Source organism: Dermochelys coriacea, chromosome 7, assembly GCF_009764565.3.
Source record: "Dermochelys coriacea isolate rDerCor1 chromosome 7, rDerCor1.pri.v4, whole genome shotgun sequence".
Classification (NCBI taxonomy): domain Eukaryota; kingdom Metazoa; phylum Chordata; order Testudines; family Dermochelyidae; genus Dermochelys; species Dermochelys coriacea.
The window spans coordinates 48,172,825-48,194,999 of NC_050074.1; the positions used below are offsets into that span (position 1 = coordinate 48,172,825).

General features: G+C 49.8%; 1 protein-coding gene across 3 annotated transcripts in view; it reads left to right on the forward strand.

Moving 5' to 3' along the window:
- Positions 1-22,175, forward strand: part of CACNA2D2 (calcium voltage-gated channel auxiliary subunit alpha2delta 2) — a 630,338-nt gene that overhangs the window by 423,089 nt on the left and 185,074 nt on the right. For all 3 annotated transcript variants that reach the window (XM_038410728.2, XM_038410729.2, XM_038410731.2), the window contains exon 5: positions 16,599-16,643. In XM_038410728.2, coding sequence (XP_038266656.1) covers positions 16,599-16,643 — 45 coding nt within the window. The remainder of the gene's footprint in view (positions 1-16,598; positions 16,644-22,175) is intronic.

The window sequence follows — 22,175 nt, forward strand, 5'->3', positions numbered from 1 at the left end:
GTAAGTGGCATGTCTGCAATTATTTTTGTCATTATTTATTTGTATTACTGTAGTGCTTACGTGCCCTAGGCATGCTCCAGAACCCCAGTGGGCTGGGTGCTGTACAATCACAGAACACAAAGTCCCGGCTGCAAACTGCACCATCTAAGTATAAGGCGAAAGACAACAGATGGATACAGAGAGAGTGACGGAAGAGCACAAGGAAGCAATAAAAAACTATTCATCGGTTTGAGAGGCAATGGTCTCAGCACACCAGCAGCCTCACTGGTGTCAAGTTTTTTTGTAGGCTTCATGCCAGAAGAGAGTTTTAATGTGTTGCTAATATGTCAGTACTGGACGGGGATCTCTAGCAGCTTGGCTTGGTTCTGGGTCTGAGCTGTTCTTGTTTTAGATGCTGATCTGGTGTCCAGGGCATGTTTTGGTTTTGAGTGGGATTATGTTTGCTCTGCTGGTCGTGGGGTTAGAATTGTTGAGCGCGGAGAGTAATGATATCCAGAAGTGGATCATGTTTCCACATTCAATTCTAGCTCCTCTTAGGGCTCACTCCCACTCTGGCTGGCTACCATCCTAGAGATGACTATAGAGTGCCTGAGAAATGTGCCCTCAAGTCTCATGGTGATGAGCATATGATAGATAACTGGAGGATAAAGATTCCCTGTCACTTTTTATCACTTACTCTGTGTGTGACCTTAACTCTGGCCTGTCGTGGGCCTCATTACAGTACGTCCTTTAATTACATCATCACACGCTAGTTCTCAAATAACCCCACAGAATACTGTGCCGTTTCTTCTGCAGTGTCTGAGAAGCCCCCCTTCCCCTTCCATCTTGTGGTACAGTGTGGGGTTGAGGCCTCAGGTTCTAGTCTGGAGGTGACACTGGCTCCAATCAGAGCTACTAATGGTCTCCAAAAACAGAATCCTGCCAGAAAGCTATCCCACAGCACAGTGGGAGGGACAAGTCACCCCTCTACTAGCTTTCCCGGTCTGCATGTCTGTGTACTGGCCTGAGAGACAGAGAGCACTTTCGCAAAAAGAAAAGGAGGACTTGTGGCACCTTAGAGACTAACACATTTATTTGAGCATAAGCTTTCGTGAGCTACAGCTCACTTCTCATCTCTCTGAGCTCTGCTGCCTTGCACTGCTCACTTATGTCATCTCCTCCTCCTCCGGAGCTGGGCCATCACATGTCAAAGGCGAATTTAGCTTTTCAGAGGAGCCACTAGAAGATAAAATGAATAACAAAGCACCTTCTGGATGACTGTTGTTAGTCACACTCACTTCTGATTAAAGATCATTAAACATGAAATTAGCTCATTTGTGTTATGGGTCTCCCAGGGGTTCCGTTAATTATGAAGTGCAGATGGCCGCAAACTGGGGCAGCTCTGGAAAGGGGGCAGAGCTGTGTGGGAGCAGGGAGAGACGCGGGAGAGGAGCTGGGAAGGCAACGGAATAGAAATTAATTTTTTTCCCTGTCCTTGTTGTTGTAAATCCCTCAGCATTTCACAACAAATCACAGATAATTAATAAGTACATTCCCTTAATGACTAGGCTTTTTAATAGCAGAAATTGGAAGATGCTGTGTCAATTCTTTCTTTCTTTTCCCCCCTTTCAGTTTTTTTTCTTTCATAGAATCATAGAATCATAGAATATCAGGGTTGGAAGGGACCCCAGAAGGTCATCTAGTCCAACCCCCTGCTCAAAGCAGGACCAAGTCCCAGTTAAATCATCCTAGCCAGGGCTTTGTCAAGCCTGACCTTAAAAACCTCTAAGGAAGGAGATTCTACCACCTCCCTAGGTAACGCATTCCAGTGTTTCACCACCCTCTTAGTGAAAAAGTTTTTCCTAATATCCAATCTAAACCTCCCCCATTGCAACTTGAGACCATTACTCCTCGTTCTGTCATCTGCTACCATTGAGAACAGTCTAGAGCCATCCTCTTTGAAACCCCCTTTCAGGTAGTTGAAAGCAGCTATCAAATCCCCCCTCATTCTTCTCTTCTGCAGACTAAACAATCCCAGCTCCCTCAGCCTCTCCTCATAAGTCATGTGCTCTAGACCCCTAATCATTTTTGTTGCCCTTCGCTGTACTCTTTCCAATTTATCCACATCCTTCTTGTAGTGTGGGGCCCAAAACTGGACACAGTACTCCAGATGAGGCCTCACCAGTGTCGAATAGAGGGGAACGATCACGTCCCTCGATCTGCTCGCTATGCCCCTACTTATACATCCCAAAATGCCATTGGCCTTCTTGGCAACAAGGGCACACTGCTGACTCATATCCAGCTTCTCGTCCACTGTCACCCCTAGGTCCTTTTCCGCAGAACTGCTGCCGAGCCATTCGGTCCCTAGTCTGTAGCGGTGCATTGGATTCTTCCATCCTAAGTGCAGGACCCTGCACTTATCCTTATTGAACCTCATTAGATTTCTTTTGGCCCAATCTTCCAATTTGTCTAGGTCCTTCTGTATCCTATCCCTCCCCTCCAGCGTATCTACCACTCCTCCCAGTTTAGTATCATCCGCAAATTTGCTGAGAGTGCAATCCACACCATCCTCCAGATCATTTATGAAGATATTGAACAAAACGGGCCCCAGGACCGACCCCTGGGGCACTCCACTTGACACCGGCTGCCAACTAGACATGGAGCCATTGATCACTACCCGTTGAGCCCGACAATCTAGCCAGCTTTCTACCCACCTTATAGTGCATTCATCCAGCCCATACTTCCTTAACTTGCTGACAAGAATGCTGTGGGAGACCGTGTCAAAAGCTTTGCTAAAGTCAAGAAACAATACATCCACTGCTTTCCCTTCATCCACAGAACCAGTAATCTCATCATAAAAGGCGATTAGATTAGTCAGGCATGACCTTCCCTTGGTGAATCCATGCTGACTGTTCCTGATCACTTTCCTCTCCTCTAAGTGCTTCAGGATTGATTCTTTGAGGACCTGCTCCATGATTTTTCCAGGGACTGAGGTGAGGCTGACCGGCCTGTAGTTCCCAGGATCCTCCTTCTTCCCTTTTTTAAAGATGGGCACTACATTAGCCTTTTTCCAGTCATCCGGGACTTCCCCCGTTCGCCACGAGTTTTCAAAGATAATGGCCAAGGGCTCTGCAATCACAGCCGCCAATTCCCTCAGCACTCTCGGATGCAATTCGTCCGGCCCCATGGACTTGTGCACGTCCAGCTTTTCTAAATAGTCCCTAACCACCTCTATCTCTACAGAGGGCTGGCCATCTCTTCCCCATTTTGTGATGCCCAGCACAGCAGTCTGGGAGCTGACCTTGTTAGTGAAAACAGAGGCAAAAAAAGCATTGAGTACATTAGCTTTTTCCACATCCTCTGTCACTAGCTTGCCTCCCTCATTCAGTAAGGGGCCCACACTTTCCTTGGCTTTCTTCTTGTTGCCAACATACCTGAAGAAACCCTTCTTGTTACTCTTGACATCTCTTGCTAGCTGCAGCTCCAGGTGCGATTTGGCCCTCCTGATATCTTTCCTACATGCCCGAGCAATATTTTTATACTCTTCCCTGGTCATATGTCCAACCTTCCACTTCTTGTAAGCTTCTTTTTTATGTTTAAGATCCGCTAGGATTTCACCATTAAGCCAAGCTGGTCGCCTGCCATATTTACTATTCTTTCGACTCATCGGGATGGTTTGTCCCTGTAACCTCAACAGGGATTCCTTGAAATACAGCCAGCTCTCCTGGACTCCCTTCCCTTTCATGTTAGTCCCCCAGGGGATCCTGGCCATCTGTTCCCTGAGGGAGTCAAAGTCTGCTTTCCTGAAGTCCAGGGTCCGTATCCTGCTGCTTACCTTTCTTCCCTGCGTCAGGATCCTGAACTCAACCAACTCATGGTCACTGCCTCCCAGATTCCCATCCACTTTTGCTTCCCCCACTAATTCTACCCGGTTTGTGAGCAGCAGGTCAAGAAAAGCGCTCCCCCTAGTTGGCTCCCCTAGCACTTGCACCAGGAAATTGTCCCCTACGCTTTCCAAAAACTTCCTGGATTGTCTATGCACCGCTGTATTGCTCTCCCAGCAGATATCAGGAAAATTAAAGTCACCCATGAGAATCAGGGCATGCGATCTAGTAGCTTCCGTGAGTTGCCGGAAGAAAGCCTCATCCACCTCATCCCTCTGGTCCGGTGGTCTATAGCAGACTCCCACCATGACATCACTCTTGTTGCACACACTTCTAAACTTAATCCAGAGACACTCAGGTTTTTCCACAGTTTCGTACCGGAGCTCTGAGCAGTCATACTGCTCCCTTACATACAGTGCTACTCCCCCACCTTTTCTGCCCTGCCTGTCCTTCCTGAACAGTTTATAACCATCCATGACTGTACTCCAGTCATGTGAGTTATCCCACCAAGTCTCTGTTATTCCAATCACGTCATAATTCCTTGACATCACCAGGACCTCCAGTTCTCCCTGCTTGTTTCCAAGGCTTTGTGCATTTGTATATAAGCACTTGAGATAACCTGTTGATCGCCCCTCATTCCCAGTATGAGGCAGGAGCCCTCCCCTCACAGACATTCCTGCCTGTGCTTCCTCCTGGTATCCCGCTTTCCCACTTACCTCACCTTTCTCGCTCTAACGAGAGTTGCTCAGACTGCTGTGCAATGGGTGATGCTGAAACCCGCTTCCTAATCCCAGCCTCTGCCAGGCTGACTCCTTGGCTGCCCTTCTGTCCTAGCCTGAATTGTTGGCTGTGCCAGTCTGCCATAGAGGGACCTCATCCAGTACCAGCTAACGCCCGTTCAGTTGTGCATTGCCCCATAGCCGAGACCTACTGCTGCAAACCACCCATGCACCAGGGCACGTGCTGTTTAATGGGAGGCTGGAAGCATGGTGCTCTGGGTTGGAAGCAGTGGGAGCCTGCGTTCCAGAAGCACAAGGTACCATTGCTGTCTCCTGGGGGTTAAAGCTATTGTCAAAACAGTTCACACCGTGCGCTGTTAAGAGAGAGAGATCCCTCAAGTCCCCAGACAGGCAGGGGAGAGAGAGAAGCTGCAAGCTCCATGGGGAGAGAGCAGAGCCCCATGGTGCATGATGCGGGAGATGAGAGGGCAGAAACACAGCTAGAGAAAAGTTTCGACAGGTGCCCCTTATGGCTGAAGGTATGTCTTTACTGCAGTCATGGGGTGTGATTACAGCTTGAGTAGCAATACCCAAGCTAGCTTTTATCTAGCTAGCTTGGGTCCCAGGGCAGTGAGCTAACCCAGCGAATAGTTCCGCAGGGCTCTGGGCAAGCTAACCCATACTGAAACACGCTGCTGAGCTTAGCTGCTCTGGGACCTGAGCTAGCTACATTAAAGCTAGCTCGGGTACATCCCACCCCGTGGTTACAGTGCAGACATACCCTGAACGGCAGCGTCAGTGCACGCTGGGAGCAAACTGCAGCTGCAGCATCTTCTCCTGCTAGATAGTTATCCCCTGGGGTGCAGGAGGGAGGTAATGGGCTCCTTCTTCCAGCTGACTAAGCCCTTCCCCGAGCATGCAGGCTCCACCATAGCATGCTGCACTAGTGCTGGGCAGTACAGCTGGCTGCCCTTGCCTGTGGTGGGGACAGCAGCAGTGCCCCTCCAGCAGCGCTCAGTGCCTCTGTTGCACCAGAACACATCAGAGCAGTGTCCCAGCACCTGCAGGGCACAGGGACCTTCTCTGCAGCCCAGCTCCGCCTGAGAGAGCCTGGAAGATGCCCTTTGCTGCTGCTGGCACACTGTGGACAGAAGAGGGCAGGTCTGGGCCAGGAAATGGGGACCACATGGAGTGGGAGGGGACAGGAGACGGAGGGAATGAAAGAGAAGTGGGAACAATTAGGAGCACTCCAGGCTGGGGGCCTGGCACTGGGCCGGGCAGGAGTATGTAGTTCCCAGAGAGGTTTGGAGAGCAGGTACGTGTAGGTGGAATAGAAGTGCTAAAGGAGCATCTCTCTCAGGTTGGGTGCACAGCACTCTGCCATCATGAGTGCAGATAGCTACATGCTACACCATGGGGATGGCGGGAGAGTTCATACTGTTGTTCGACTGTCAAGCCACCTTGTTACAAACATGGGCAGTGGCAGATCTGCCGACAGCCAGGGCCTGTGACTGACAGCTTGGTTGTTGTGCAGCATCTTCGAACACAGAGAACATTTTTCCTGCTACAGCAGGCATGACCCTTTCGTGGCACGACAGCCTTCCCCGCTCAATTCAGTGCCCATCTACACTACAGATTCCACCATTGCTGTGCAGCCAGGCCATCCTCCATCCCGGTCACAACGCAGCTCCGCTATGCAGCACAGACCGGGACCTGCCCATGCTGGAACCTCGTCCTGACTCCTGCTGGCTCTGTGCACATGCCCAAGGCTTTGCCTCAAATCAGAAGTGTGGGTGCATTAACGAGGATATTTCACTCTCAGTAGCCTGTTTGGTGCTTGGCCTCTGTGCTCAGACTGACAACAAAGCATGGTTTGGGGAAGCTGGACTCCTGCCTGCCAGGAACATGTGCATGGGTGTGTATGTCTGCAGTGCGAGCTAAGGTCGGATGCAGGGAGGGTTATTTTGAAGAGGTTCTCTTGCCAGCTTCCCCCTCCGCCCCCCTTGTGCTGGCTCCATGCCGTGCAGCTCTGACGTACACCTGTGTAATTAGCAGCAGATGCCCCAGATGCCAGCGAGGCTGCTGTTTGTCATTCTCTTCCATCGCAGCGACAGGCGAGTCCCATGCGGGGCTAAATTGATCATGTGCTGCAGAGAAGCTAAAAGTAGCACTGAGGCTCCTGAGGAGTCTACTGCCTTCAGCTTAAACCGGGGGGTGGGGGGGAATGTGCCTTTCACCTCCACTTTCTGACTGGACTGCTGGGAAGCCTGAGGGGGACGACGTGGGGCTAGCACAATCTGGGCAGGAGGAGACAGCACAGCAAGGGGCAGAGGGAAGAGAGCGCGTTAAATGGAAGAGCTCAGAATCACTGTAGGCAGGGGCTCTGAGAGAGAGTCTGTTGCAGGCTGAGAGGGCCAGTTGTGATGGCCCTCGCGACTCTGCTGCGCAGCAGCATCTTCGCAATGCGGCATCAGAGCGATGCATTGTCCTCTCCATCACAAACCCCCAGGAGTGACTCCCAGGGCGCGGCTCAGCCCTTTGCCCCGTCATCACTGGACGGCCTCAATCGTGTCACAGCCCCTAGGGCGCGGGAGGGAGGTAATGGGCTCTTTCTTCCAGCTAGCTAAGCCCTTCAACACCAGGAAACGGCTAACTCTTCCACTCTAGCTCTGCCCCCTTGTGTGTGCGCCTCGTTAGGTTGCAGCCCATAATGGCACACTCACGGCGTAACATACTGTGTTCTCCCTGGCTTTAAATATGCATGTGCCATGCCTTGTCTTCCCTTATTTCCTAAACTGCCGCGATGGGCCCAGAGACTGGCAATGATTTAGGGGCCCTCTCCATCCCAAGAGGAAAGCTAGGAGCAGTACAATTAGGAACATTGTGACCAAAACTGTTTACAGCTTTCATCACAGCATTTGCAACACCGCTAGTTTTCAGATACGGATCCTGGAGAGTTAATTTGGCTGGTGAAATGCCAAGGTACCCAGGGGTGTTAGTGAAAGCTTATAGTCCTGTTGCTATAAATAATTCATCTTTTTTTCTAATAGCTATGTATTTTCTGGAAGGGGGTGTGTGCACACGCCCACCAATCAGTTTCACTTATGTGAATGGGTGCATCCTGTTGTATCATGCCAGGAGAGCTGGGGGCACCTGGTCTTTTGCACATTGCCCAGTGTTGTTTGCTACCTGATGAAGGATTTTTACAGCCTCTTTAGATCAGGTCTTGTGGCAAGGCTGCGTTGTGCAGCTTTCAATTGCTTAGGGATTAACACATCACAAAAGGCACGAAGGCGGTCAATAGGAGATTATAACACCCCAGACAATCAAGGAAATATTAAAGTGTAGCTCAGGATTATGAGAGGGGAAATGTTTGCATCACACAAAGCAGGGACTTTGGCAGGTCGCCTCCATAAGACATATGAGCGGTTCCCAGGAGGGGTTCTGAGACATCTGGAAAGGGAATAAATTAGAAAATAATGTGTCATATATAAGAAGAAACGAACCCTCACACTCAGGAGCTGGTCTCAAAATTCAGACTGAATTAAACATACTATAATCCTTCATTTTAGAAACACCAGGAAAATAATCCATGAAGCGGGGCACTGCTCTGACTCTGGAGCATTCAGTACCACCCGGTGGTGCTTAGAGGATGGAAAGGGAATGCTGTTACCATTGCAGGTTTGAAGCAGGGAGTAGGAGAGGTGTTTAATAACAAGGGAAGGGAGAGAAAGCTGGAGCTTATTTTTGTAGGGGGCATGAATTGGGAGAGGGCATTCCAACCCTTCATAGTCCCCCAGAGGAGTCCTACCCATGCTGTGTTACTAAGCCAGTGACCCATGAGAAAGCATTCATTCTAAATGAGTCTGTTAAGTTTGGATCCAAGGACAGTCTCTACGCAAAAGAATAAATGGACACAAATCTGACATCAGGAATCATAACATTCAAAAACCGGTAGGAGAACACTTCAACCTCTCCGGCCACTCAGTAACAGACTTAAAAGGTGGCAATTTTGCAACAGAAAAGCTTCAAAAACAGACTCCAACGAGACACTGCTGAGCTTGAATTAATATGCAAACTAGATACCATTAACTTGGGTTTAAATAGAGACTGGGAGTGGCTGGGTCATTACACATATTGAATCTATTTCCCCATGTTAAGTATCCTCACACCTTCTTGTCAACTGTCTGAATGGGCGATCTTGATTTTCACTACAAAAGTTTTTTTCTCCTGCTGATAATAGCTCATCTTAATTAATTAGCCTCTTACTCCACCTTTTTCATGTGTATATTGTGACAGAGCTCTGTCCTTGCCTCCGTGGGTCCCGTTTTCCTGGCGGATTTCGCTAGCCTCAGAGCCCAGGCCCACCCTCTACTCCAGGCTCCAGCCCAGGGACCCGAATAGTATCAGCTATGATAGCTGACCTTTTAGAAACATGACATGTACAATTCTCTGGGCTACTTCCCCCACAGCAGCCCTCACTTCCTCAAGCTCCACTTCACCCTTACCTCAGGGCCTCCTTCCTTGTGCCTGATATGGTGTGTACTACTCAGCCTCTCCAACAGCGCAACTTCCTCCCACAGCTCCTGACATGCACCCCCACCTGACTAACTGGGAGGCTTTTAACCAGTTTCAGCCAGCCCCTGATTGGCTTCAGGTGTCCCAATCAACCTAGCATTCTCCCTGCCTTCTGGAAAGTTCTTAATTGGCCCCAGATGTCTTAATTGACCTGGAGTACCTGCCATTTCACTTAACCTGGTACCAGCGATTTGTTTAGCCTGGAGCTAATATATCTATCTCTCACTACTTTTTTATAGCCATCTGGCCTTGCCCCATCACAATATATATAATCTTCTTACTATATGTTCCATTCTATGCATCTGATGAAGTGGGCTGTAGCCCATGAAAGCTTATACTCAAATAAATTTGTTAGTCTCTAGGGTGCCACAAGTACTCCTGTTCTTTTTGCAGATACAGACTAATACGGCTGCCTCAGAGATTCACAGCAGCCCTCAGTTTGGCCACTTTTGTGGCTCAAATCTGCTGTTTTACTCAGATAACCTCATCACTGGCCAGCACGGGGAAAAGGAAGGAGAACAATCCCCGCAGTCTCTGCTGATCCACCATGTGGGTCAGGGAACAGCCCAAAGACCTTCCCCTCTGATGGAACCCACAGTCCAGGTCAACTCCTCCTGTGTCTGATCAGGAGTTGGGAGGTTTGGGGGGAACCCGGGCCCATCCTCTACTCCAGGTTCCAGCCCAGGGCCCTGTGGACTGTAGCTATCTAGAGTGGCTCCTGGAACAGCTGCAGAACAGCTACAACTCCCTGGGCTACTTCCCCACAGCCTCCTCCCAACACCTGCTTTATCCTCACCACAGGACCTTTCTCCTGGTGTCTAATAATGCTTGTACTCCTCAGTCCTCCAGCAGTATGCCTTCCCACTCTCAGCTCCTAGTGCCTCTTGCTCCCAGCTCCTCGCACACATGCCACAAACTGAAGTGAGATCCTTTTTAAACTCAGGTGCCCTGATTAGCCAGCCTGTCCTAATTGATTCTCCTTAATTGGCTCCAGGTGTCCTACTTAGTTAGCCTGCCTGCCTTAATTGGTTCCAGCAAGTTCCTGCTTGTTCTGGAACTGCCCCTGTTACCTTACCCAGGGAAAAGGGATCTACTTAATCTGGGACTAATATGTCTGCCTTCTAACACTCTCCTGTATCCGTTCACGTATCCGGGCAGAGTTCCTCTGGGCGGCGTCCTCTGACTCCCTTGACGCCTTTAAGGAGCAGTGGGCGCTGTCCGGGGTTCTCTGCTCGGTGTCCCCGTCCGGTTCCCTTCGTTTGACCCTTTGACCGCACTCCTGTCCCTTTTATTTTATTAGTTGTCCCCCGGAATTTTTTGGGTATCTAGGTCCTGTGGATCCCCCTTTTAGGCTGGGGGGGATCCTTTAGCAGTGGACGGGCTTCGCCCGCCCACTTCCCGGATCCCAATAAGACTACTCTTTCATAGCCTTCTAGCTTGGAGAGAGGTGGGAAGCTGCTACTCCTGCTGCTGCTAGGCCCTAAGCTCTCCCTGCTGCTCCAGCTGCTCCCCTGGCTGGCCAGACACCCTGCCCCCCTGTTCTCAGCTACCTGGTTCTGGACCCTGAACTCTTGGGTGCTACTACTGTTCCAACTACAGCCCCGGGGGGGGGGGGCTGCTAGCCCACTCCCCAGAGAGGAGGAGTGAGGGACCCCAGCCACTGCTGTTGTGGACACCACCACCACCACCTGAGAGGGGTCCTTTCTGCCTGCCTGGACCACCACCTGGAGTTCCTGGAGCTGCTGCTGCTGCAGAGGCCACTGCCTGGAGCTGCTTGAGCCCGAGGAGGAGAAGAAGAGGATCATCTGCCAGTGGGGGAGCACCTAGAGACTTTGCAGACCACCGTGGAGGGGGCCTAAGACTGAGTAATTTTCAAACTGTGCTCTTGTGGTGGGGGTCTTGACTGTGTTTCCAGGGACACAGGGGGTGTGGTGTGGAGCTGCCCCCCAATCCATCTGTGTGTCCCCCCAACCCCCACCACTACTACCACCACCGCTGCCCCCTCCACCACCCCCACTGGCTGTATACCATCTGCCTCAGCTCCTGCCTCTGGACTCAGATGCTTGCTTGGCTTGCCACGCCCTATTTTCACCCTTTGGGCCAGAAGCAGCAGCCAGCTTAAAAAGACTTGTGCAAGTGCACGTGGGCGCATGTGCCCCTCCCCCGGACTGCCTGCCCCCCAGCTTTGCCCTTTACTACCTGCCCTATTTGCCACTTGTAGCTTTGCCCTCCCTTTTGTCCCAGACCCCCTTACTAGCTTCAGTTTGTTTGCCTGCCCCGCCCATTTCCTTCTGCAGCCTTTGTTTGTTTGCCCCGCCCCAGCCTCTGAAGCTAGCCCCTTGGTTTCTCTGCCCTAACTCCAGACCGCTTAGCCCCTCGCTCCGTGTGCCCATGAAAAAAAAAAAACAAAACAAAACACTCTCCTGTAGCCATCTGGCCTGACCCTGTCACAGAAGGTACATGTGATGGTGAACGTCAAAGATTAGCTTATGCCTTACGTGTTGTGTTCCTATCTAACCAGCTACCAGACATCTCCCCATTGATTGTTCTTCCATTCTATGCCTATATAATTTGCCCGGATCTCTTTAAGCTTGAGCATGCTGTCAGCTTGGTTCTTAACGATCCGGAGAAGAAACAGGAAAGTGCTTTAGCTGAGCAGATTTTGTCTAAGGATAACTCCAAAGAAGGGTTAGTAGCTCTCTGCTTCTTGCGTACATTTCTAGTGAGATCAGCGTGACAGAGGTGGTAATATTGACGGCGACATGGGGAGTTGAATTAACTCACCAGATGCAAACTCTTGGCCAATAATGAAATCCATCTGTGCAAAGAAAACAGCTCCAGGGGATGTAACAGGTGCTAAGCAACTGATCTGGCTGAGATAGTTTGTGTCCTAAGGGACCCATGTTTCAGGTGTGCAGCCAAGTGGCTATGGTTGTAGCATAGGGACAGCTGTGAAGTCTTAGGAAGACATGCGTTGGTTGCGGTGGTGGTGATGTAGCCAAGGAGAGTTGTTGTCAGCTGAGAAACATTACTTATCAGACTGGAAGGGAAGGGTGGAGGGAGAGGGATGGGAGAAGAGATTTTGTAGCCATGTAGGTGTAGTTAATTCCTAAGGATATGTCTATACTGCAGTAACAGGGTTTGAATGCAGCTCGAGCTGACATACCCAAATTAGCTTTAATCGAGCTAGGCCGGGTACTGGAGCAGCAAAGCTGCAGCAGCATGGGCTAGCTCTGCAAGTAATTACCTAGGGTTCCAGGTGGGTTTATACAGCCCCTCTGAAGCCCATGCTGCCACAGCTTCGCTGTTGTGGGACCTGAGCTAGCTAGATTAAAGCTACGAGCTGCAGTGACACCCTATGATTGCAGTACAGACATAGCCTAAGAGGCAGACAGACCATTTTTCAGTCTTTTTTATGCATGGATGAGTTAAAAACAAAACAGCAATGCACCCTGAAAAGAGAGAGGTGTGTGACCTAAGAGCGTGGGCTAAGGGGAACCTGGCTTGTAGACTGCTGTGTATTTGTCTCTCAACAACCACAAGTTTGCACAGCTGGCATTTCACTCTTACCTCTGCATGAGCACTGAATCAGTGCCCCGGCATGATCCTACAAGACAGGGTGTTACACAGATTGCTTCCTCCTTCCTATAGCCTTGGCCCCTTTAATCGCTGAAGATGTCAATTATCATTACATTCTGCCTTCCTAAATTTTCCCCTTCACTTTCTGTTGAATGTTTGACCTTCTTTTTCACTTCCTGTCCTAAACTGCTGAGCATTGTTGGCCTTGTCTGAAAGCTGCCAGGTTCCACCCTAGAGGTGACTGCAGTGGAGGAAGTAGCTCCTGTTTAGTATATGCAAAGCTTGAAAATTCCCAACATTGGCCAACATTTTCCAAAGTGACCCATGATTTGGGGCGACGCACTGGAGATACCTTACAGAGAGCTGGTTTTCAGAAATCACCAAGCATCCACCCTCTGCAAACCAGGCCTCTTTAAGATGTGTCAAGTTGGGCCCCCCAAAGTTACTGGTCACTTTGAACATCTTGGCCACTGTGTATACCAAAATTGCTATGATGAAAACAACGTCTTTACGGAAAACCATGTTTTTGTTTACAGTCACCGGGTGACTCTTAGCTTTGTCCATACCCAGACAGCCCCTAGGACTGACCGTGCCATACACTAAACTTGGGGTGCTGGTCTTGTCACCCGATTCATTACACCCCTTCCCGTGCAATGAAGTAAGTTCTATAGCTTTGGTCTTGTTTGTCATGCTCTATCTGCGGTATTATACTGCCAGAGCCAGAGCCCAGCCCTTGCTGCTGGGAGACACAAGGGGAAGTGGAGCACTGCTGGCTGTGTGCTTGTTTCCAGGGCCATCTTGCTAGCACAGATCCGCTGGTGTGCCCTGGGCTAATGTAGACTGCTCACCGTGGCATAGTTCACTGGGAACTGAGTACACAGGCCAGCCGGCCTGCTGGGGCAGCATGCATTCCTCCGCAGGATTTAGTGCATGCTCGACAGGAATCCTGTGCGGCTGCTGCATGCCTGCCCTGGGTGATTCAGAGGCTCCATGCACCCTCTGGGCTCCCATCACACCTGAGGGGGCAGGATTTGGCCCACAGCTTTATGGAACCATGCCTGTCCATGAGCCCCTTAGCAATGGCCACGAGGTGTCCATCACTGCTGCTATTCTCCATCAGAGGCTCCCCTTGCTCAGCCTCCCTCTCCTTGCCCTGTGGTGGAGAGCCCTCCTACGGCCTTTGGGGAGGCAGGAATCATGCTAGTGTCATTATCAGTAACAAACACTCCCCATCAGCAGCAGCAGTCACCTCTGTCAGCTATGGCCCAGTGTCCCTCCATCACTGATCAGGTGCAGCCCCCTTCCCTTTGAGCTCTGGCTGGTCCGTAATGGCAATGCAGGCTTATGGGACCAGGCTGCTCCCAGAGCTTGTTCCCCCAGCCCAGAGCTCCAATTTTCAGACTCCTGGGTCCCTGCAGCAGCTGCTGGCACTCACGCTGCTCCACGCTGCCAGAGACCCAAGGGGCACCGTGCATCCAGCCCCCTGTGCCAGTTGCCACCTTTTCTTCACAGGAGCCTTGCAACTGGCCATTGGGACAGAGTTTCTTGTCATCGCTCTCTCTAACCAGTTTCTCCTGCTTGCTCAACCCCTGCTGCCCATCAGCGACCTTGCGTGGAGGGTGAGGGCACAGGCTCACAGCACTGTGGCTGTTTTGTGGGGTTTCACACCTCTCTATCCTAAAATACCTAACTGACTGCAGACAGGTCATTCCCCACACTGGTTCTTGCCCACAACTTCCCTGTGGAACAGAACAGCAGGCCAGTGAACACACGTTTGGGAGGTGACCCCTTCAGCCATGTCCGCACACCTGTAGAGCCATGTCCCTGAGCCCATTTGCTGAGCCGGGCCTGTGGTGATGCAGTCAAGGGGCGTGGGAAGTGAACTGAGATCCTTGCAGGTTCCTTGCCTGAGCTTCTGTTCTCAGCGTGGATCGTTTTTCCCTTTAAATAATAATGGGAATAATAATAAAATCCAATCAGCACTGACACAGCTCCAAGAGAGAAAGCTGTCTTTGTGTAGCAGCTGATTGAATGGCAGCCATGTTAGCGCTGAGCGCACTGCCACTGCTGCTGTATTCTTGCATCCAGAATAGTCTCCCTCTGCCCTTTAATTACCCCTTTGGATGGAATATAAAATTCTATTTTGACAGTATTGCTGCTCTCTGAATTGCCTTTCTCTTTATGAATTTTATCAGCTGCCGCATGTCCTAGCACACGGGACGAGGAATCAGAGCAGACCTTTCTGCATAAATGGTTTCTAAATACCCCAAATTAATTACACGGATTTCTCCAAGGGAATGGTGAAGCTGCTTTTTATTTTTCAGGCTGTTTGTTTGCTTCTGCTGCTGCTGGGGGTGAAGGGGAGGGCGGGGCTTGTCGCATTTCCAGCCTTCCCCCAACACCACAACGACCACCTCTGATTGAGAGAAGCATTGTGATCATTTAGTCCAGAGGTTCTCAAACTGTGGTCTTTGAGCTCCATTCAGGTGGTCTGCGGATAGTTCCCTCTAAGGTGCACACCTGGGCGGTCGTACACAAGAGAATGAAGGGCCACCCACCTAATTAGTGGAGCCACGCAGGTGTGGCTCCACTAATTAAGTGCCTGGACCCTGGAGAAGATGCACATGTAAGGTGAGGTGGTGGCCTTGAGAAGAATTGGGGGTAGGTGGGAGGAGACAGTGGACTGAGAAAGCAGGGTGGGGGGAATTTGGGACGTGAAAGGCTGCTGCGGCCAGAGAAAGATGCGACTTTCCCCAGCTCCAGGGCTGTGGCTGCCAGGGAGAGATGACCCTCCTTCCCAGCCTCAGTTCTGTGGCTGAGGAGAGACCCCCCTCCTTCCCAGCCTCAGCTCTGTGGATGCTGTGGTGGGGGAGAGACCCCCCCCCTCCTTTCCAGCCCCAACTTGGGGGCTGCTGCTGTGGGTGAGAGAGGGAGAGACCCCCCTCCTTCCCAGCTCCAGCTCGGGGACTGCTGCAGCAGGGGAGAGAGGGCACATCCATCGCATTAGAAAGGCAAGACTACTGATATTAAAATATGAGTTGTTTGCTTTTATTTGTAGAACAAACAATGTTAATTATTATTAAGGTTTTTTTTATATAGTGCTTTTATCCAAAGTGCTTTACAATAGTTAGCTAACGGTACAAACAACATTTGGAAAGATGATGAAGTGATCTGTTGAGACCCTCAGCAATTTTCAAGTGGTCCACACAAAAAAAAGTTTGAGAACCACTGACCTAGTCTGATCTCCTATAAGACACACTCTATAGATTCCTCCCAATGATTCCTGCAGGTGGCCCACTAACTTGTGGTTGAAGTAAAGCAATGTTCTTTGGGGCTGTGACATCACAGCCCCTTCTAGGACAAGGTACTGTGATGTCACCAAGCCTCCCCTGTGATGATGATTGTGATGTCACCAAGCAGGAGAGGTGATGAGCAGTGACATCACAGCCCCACATGATGATGTACTGAGATGCCACTGAGGTTGTGATGGTCAGGCAGGAAGAGAGGTTGTGGGCCATGATGTCATATTCCCCACTCCGACATCATCGAGGTGGAGATGGTGAAGCAAGTGGTACAATTAACACCGACTCTTAGAAACAGAAAGAAATAGGGGAGTGCAAGGGGAGGGAGGAAGGGGAAGCTGGACCCATCCAATAGTCACTGCGACAGCTCAGGCATGGGGTTCGTTTTAAAGCTCCCATCTTTCTCTTGGGAACCTCCTTCTGAGCCTTGTTTCCAGTAGCCTGGCAAGTGAGTAGGCAGGGGCAATGCACAGCCTCTGTGAGCATTTGGGGTGGTGTGGGCCTGCCAGCCAGGACTGGGCATACCACTAACCGGAGCTTTTACCTTTTCTTTGCAGGAGGAGGATATTGAATACTACGACTCCAAGGCAGACACGGAATATGTGAGTACAATCCCTGCATCCTCCAATAGTCACAGGTAGGGGAGTGGGCCTGGGCTGACACTCTCCTCTGCCTGACCCACTCTGATACGATGCATGGAACCTGCGCTTGTGGCAGCTGTTGGCAGGAGCACGGTCTTTTGCATGGCAAACCTATCCCAGACAGGGGAACAGAACCTAGTTCACTCGGGTTCATATCAATACAGGGTGTTTGACTGCTAGGTCTAGGAACTCACGGCAATTTCCTAGTTTTAACAGCTGGACTCATTGTGTGGCAGGGGAAGGAGCGCTGGCAGTGGGGAAGCTCCCAGCTACTCCAATCCCCATCTCTCCCAGCAGGGGGCGCTGTAGGGAATGGGACAGGTGTCAATGTGGTTAGGGGTCAATGTTATGACTTTGCTGAGGTACTTTTTAGATTTTAATGCTGAAATCTAACAAGCTGGATTTGCTAATTTGCTGTGTGTGATAGCCAATATTAGAATGAAATCTAATAGGAGAACCTCTTTTTATCAAGTCCAGGGAGCGTTAGCTTACCAACTTAATACTAAGTTCTTCTTGGGTCAACTTTTAACTTGAACAGTATTTCTCAAATCAGGACACTGGGTTATTCTTAACCAAACAGCAATTTATTAATTCACCGAGAACCACATCAGTGTACAACCAACAGTTCACCAATCAAGTGTAGGCACAACCAATGTTCCAGTTATGTTCTGCACACTCCAATACAGCCTTGCAAGCAGTTGTCACAGAATGCAAATTACTAAGATTTTTTTATCACATTTGCTTAGTATCATCAGTTTTTTAGTACCTAGCACAAGTATCATCCTTCTAACATTTCTCCAAGGAGTAAGAATGTACATGTCTGTAAAGGCACTTTTAAGAGCGTGATTCCTGCTATATGAATGGATTGGGGATGAGGGACAAGTTTAGAATATCAAAAGCAATTACTTGAAGTTATGGTTCAAATCTCTCTTAGGCCAATTTGCTTGGGTTTATAAAGGAGCGCATACATAGAGCATGAGTTAAAATCTAAAATATGGTTACTTGATATCTCACTGGAGAGCCTAGACTGAACAAGGTACCCTTCAGTTGTTTATGTATAAATAAAGGAGGAATACAATCTTAGACATGAAATCTCACCACTTCTTCTTGTCTGGTTAACCCTGGGATGTCGGGAGAGTCCGTTCCACATGGCTGGTCCAGGAGTCTCTTGCAATGCAAGGATTCAGTCAACTCTGGGGTCCCCCATGGTGACCTCAGATTTATATACCCGAATTCCTGGGCTCATTGGAGGGGACCATCCTTGGATTTCCATTGGCCAGTTGCCATATGAGCGCTCAGATTTTACCCTTTTCAGTTTCTCTGCCGCTTCTGTTGGTATCAAGTAGATGGCGCAGGTGTATAATAAATTTCTTCAATCCTTTTCGTATCGGAGGCTTTTTAGTTCTATTCAGTTCAAGGATTTAAGTTCAGTATTAGCCCATATTATTAATTGAAATTTCCCCCTTTTAAGCAATTTCTTTTAATAATTCCAAGTTATACTGTGGTTAAGTGATTATATCTTTTCACCTTCCTTTTTGTGCCTATCATTGCTAGAGTGCAGCAATCCTTTACCAAGGAAACAAACAAAATCCATTCTAAGCCTTTTCATTTGGTGGATACAGTCTTTGATTTTATATGAACATTTCATATTATTTAGGGCAGGGATCAGCAACCTTTGGCACGTGGCCCATCAGGGAAATCCGCTGATTGACCAGGACGGTTTGTTTACCTGCAGTGTCTGCAGGTTCGGCCGATCGCAGCTCCCACTGGCTGTTCCAAGCCAATGGGGGCTGCAGGAAGCAGTGCGGGCCGAGGGACATGCTGGCCACCGCTTCCCGCAGCCCCCATTGGCCTGGAACGGCGAACCGCAGACAGTGGGAGCTGCGATTGGCTGAACCTGAGGACGCTGCAGGTAAACAAACCGTCCCGGCCCGCTAGCAGATTTCCCTGACGGGCCGCGTGCCAAAGGTTGCCGATCCCTGATTTAGTGCTTGCAATAGAACAAGAGATATTACCCATATATAAAGAGCGAGTTTACCTGATTCACAGAGCAGATAAACATGCATCTTCTAATTCTGAGTGAAAAACATATTGACAGGACAAAACAGATTATCTGTGGTATATTTGATTTATTAGGAAAACAAACCTATAGTTGATAATTTGGGGTGAAAACATGTGGTTTGAGTGTCTTGATGTAACAGGCAGGCAGTTTGCCCTATTTGACCTTCAGTCTCACTGCCAGGTAAGTATAGTTTGTTTAATTTGCAGCTTCCACACCCGTCTTTGGATCAACTCTCAGGGCACGTCTACGCTGGCAATGTTACAAGCGCTGGCAGTTAGAGCACTGCTCAGAGAGCACTGAAGGGAAACCGCTGTTATGCGTTCACACTCAGCTGCCTGTGCAATAGTGTGTTCACACTTGCAGCCCTTGCAGCGGTATTCGGAGTGGTGCACTCTGGGCAGCTATCCCACAGAGCACCTCTTTCTCTTCTGCCACTAAGAGTTGTGGGAAGGCGTAGGGGGTCGTGGGGCATTCTAGGTCCTGTCCCTATGCCCTGTGATGTATTGCTTCGCGTCCCAGAAATCCCTGTGCTTCCGTCCGCATTTGGTGACATGTTCCAACAGTTTGTGTACTGAACGCCCTACATCTTTGGGCTGCAGGAATGGATCCCGACCTGTTGACCAATATGCTGCTCGCTCTGGCTAACATGTCACAAGTGGCAGTGGAGTTATTCCTTAAACTACAGAGGCAAGAGGGGTGCAACATTGATCTTGCCAGGTGTAGTAGCTACAACAGAAGATTGCTTGTGGCATTCACGGAGGTGCTGACCACAGTGGAACGCCATTTTTGGGCTCAGGAAACAAGTACTGAGTGGTGGCATTACATCATCGTGCACATCTGGGATGACGAGCAGTGGCTGCAGAACTTTTGGATGAGGAAAGCCACATTCATGGGACTGTGTGATGAGCTCACCCCTGCCCTGCAGCACAAGGACACGGGAATGAGAGCTGCCCTGTCGTTGGAGAAGCACGTGGCGATTGCACTGTTGAAGCTGGCTACTCCGGACTGCTACTAATCGGTTGCTAGCTAGTTAGGAGTGGGAAAGTTAACTGTTGGACTCATGTTTATGGAAGTGTGCGGGGCCATTAATATCATCCTGCTCTAAAAGACTGTGACTCTGGGCAATGTGCATGACATTGTGGATAGCTTTGCAGAAATGGGCTTCCCAACTGCGGATGGGTGATAGATGGCACACATATTCCAATTCTGGCACCAGACCACTTAGCCACTGAGTACATTAATCGCAAAGGGTATTTCTCAATGGTTCTCTAGGCACTTGTGGATCACCATGGGCGTTTCATTAACATTAATGAAGGCTGGTCCAGAAAGGTGCACGACGCATGCATCTTTCGGAACGCTGGCCTGTTCAGGAAGCTGCAAGCAGAAACTTTCTTCCCGGACCAGAACATCACCATAGAGGAAGTCGAAATGCCCATTGTGATTCTGGGAGACCTCACCTACCCCTTAATGCAGTGGCTTTCGAAGCCATACATGGGGCAACTTGACAGCAGCAAGGAGCGGTTCAACAACAGGGTGAGCAAGTGAAGAATGACTGTTGAGCATGTTTTTGGCCTTTTAAAAGCCCGCTGGCGCTGCCTCTATGGGAAGCTGGACGTGTCCACTGACAATATTCCTATGCTTATAGCTACATGCTGTACGCTTCATAATATTTGTGAAGGGAAGGGTGAAAGCTTCACTCAGGGCTGGACTGCAGAGTCTCAGCGCCTGGAGGCTGAGTTTGAACAGCCAGAGACCAGGGCTATTGTAGGGGCCCAGCACAGGGCCATAAGGATCATAGAATCATAGAATCATAGAATATCAGGGTTGGAAGGGACCCCAGAAGGTCATCTAGTCCAACCCCCTGCTCAAAGCAGGACCAAGTCCAGTTAAATCATCCTAGCCAGGGCTTTGTCAAGCCTGACCTTAAAAACCTCTAAGGAAGGAGATTCTACCACCTCCCTAGGTAACGCATTCCAGTGTTTCACCACCCTCTTAGTGAAAAAGTTTTTCCTAATATCCAATCTAAACCTCCCCCATTGCAACTTGAGACCATTACTCCTCGTTCTGTCATCTGCTACCATTGAGAACAGTCTAGAGCCATCCTCTTTGAAACCCCCTTTCAGGTAGTTGAAAGCAGCTATCAAATCCCCCCTCATTCTTCTCTTCTGCAGACTAAACAATCCCAGCTCCCTCAGCCTCTCCTCATAAGTCATGTGCTCTAGACCCCTAATCATTTTTGTTGCCCTTCGCTGTACTCTTTCCAATTTATCCACATCCTTCTTGTAGTGTGGGGCCAAAACTGGACACAGTACTCCAGATGAGGCCTCACCAGTGTCGAATAAGGGAACGATCACGTCCCTCGATCTGCTCGCTATGCCCCTACTTATACATCCCAAAATGCCATTGGCCTTCTTGGCAACAAGGGCACACTGCTGACTCATATCCAGCTTCTCGTCCACTGTCACCCCTAGGTCCTTTTCCGCAGAACTGCTGCCGAGCCATTCGGTCCCTAGTCTGTAGCGGTGCATTGGATTCTTCCATCCTAAGTGCAGGGTCCTGCACTTATCCTTATTGAACCTCATTAGATTTCTTTTGGCCCAATCCTCCAATTTGTCTAGGTCCTTCTGTATCCTATCCCTCCCCTCCAGCGTATCTACCACTCCTCCCAGTTTAGTATCATCCGCAATTTGCTGAGAGTGCAATCCACACCATCCTCCAGATCATTTATGAAGATATTGAACAAAACGGGCCCCAGGACCGACCCCTGGGGCACTCCACTTGACACCGGCTGCCAACTAGACATGGAGCCATTGATCACTACCCGTTGAGCCCGACAATCTAGCCAGCTTTCTACCCACCTTATAGTGCATTCATCCGGCCCATACTTCCTTAACTTGCTGACAAGAATGCTGTGGGAGACCGTGTCAAAAGCTTTGCTAAAGTCAAGAAACAATACATCCACTGCTTTCCCTTCATCCACATAACCAGTAATCTCATCATAAAAGGCGATTAGATTAGTCAGGCATGACCTTCCCTTGGTGAATCCATGCTGACTGTTCCTGATCACTTTCCTCTCCTCTAAGTGCTTCAGGATTGATTCTTTGAGGACCTGCTCCATGATTTTTCCAGGGACTGAGGTGAGGCTGACCGGCCTGTAGTTCCCAGGATCCTCCTTCTTCCCTTTTTTAAAGATGGGCACTACATTAGCCTTTTTCCAGTCATCCGGGACTTCCCCCGTTCGCCACGAGTTTTCAAAGATAATGGCCAAGGGCTCTGCAATCACAGCCGCCAATTCCTTCAGCACTCTCGGATGCAATTCGTCCGGCCCCATGGACTTGTGCACGTCCAGCTTTTCTAAATAGTCCCTAACCACCTCTATCTCTACAGAGGGCTGGCCATCTCTTCCCCATTTTGTGATGCCCAGCACAGCA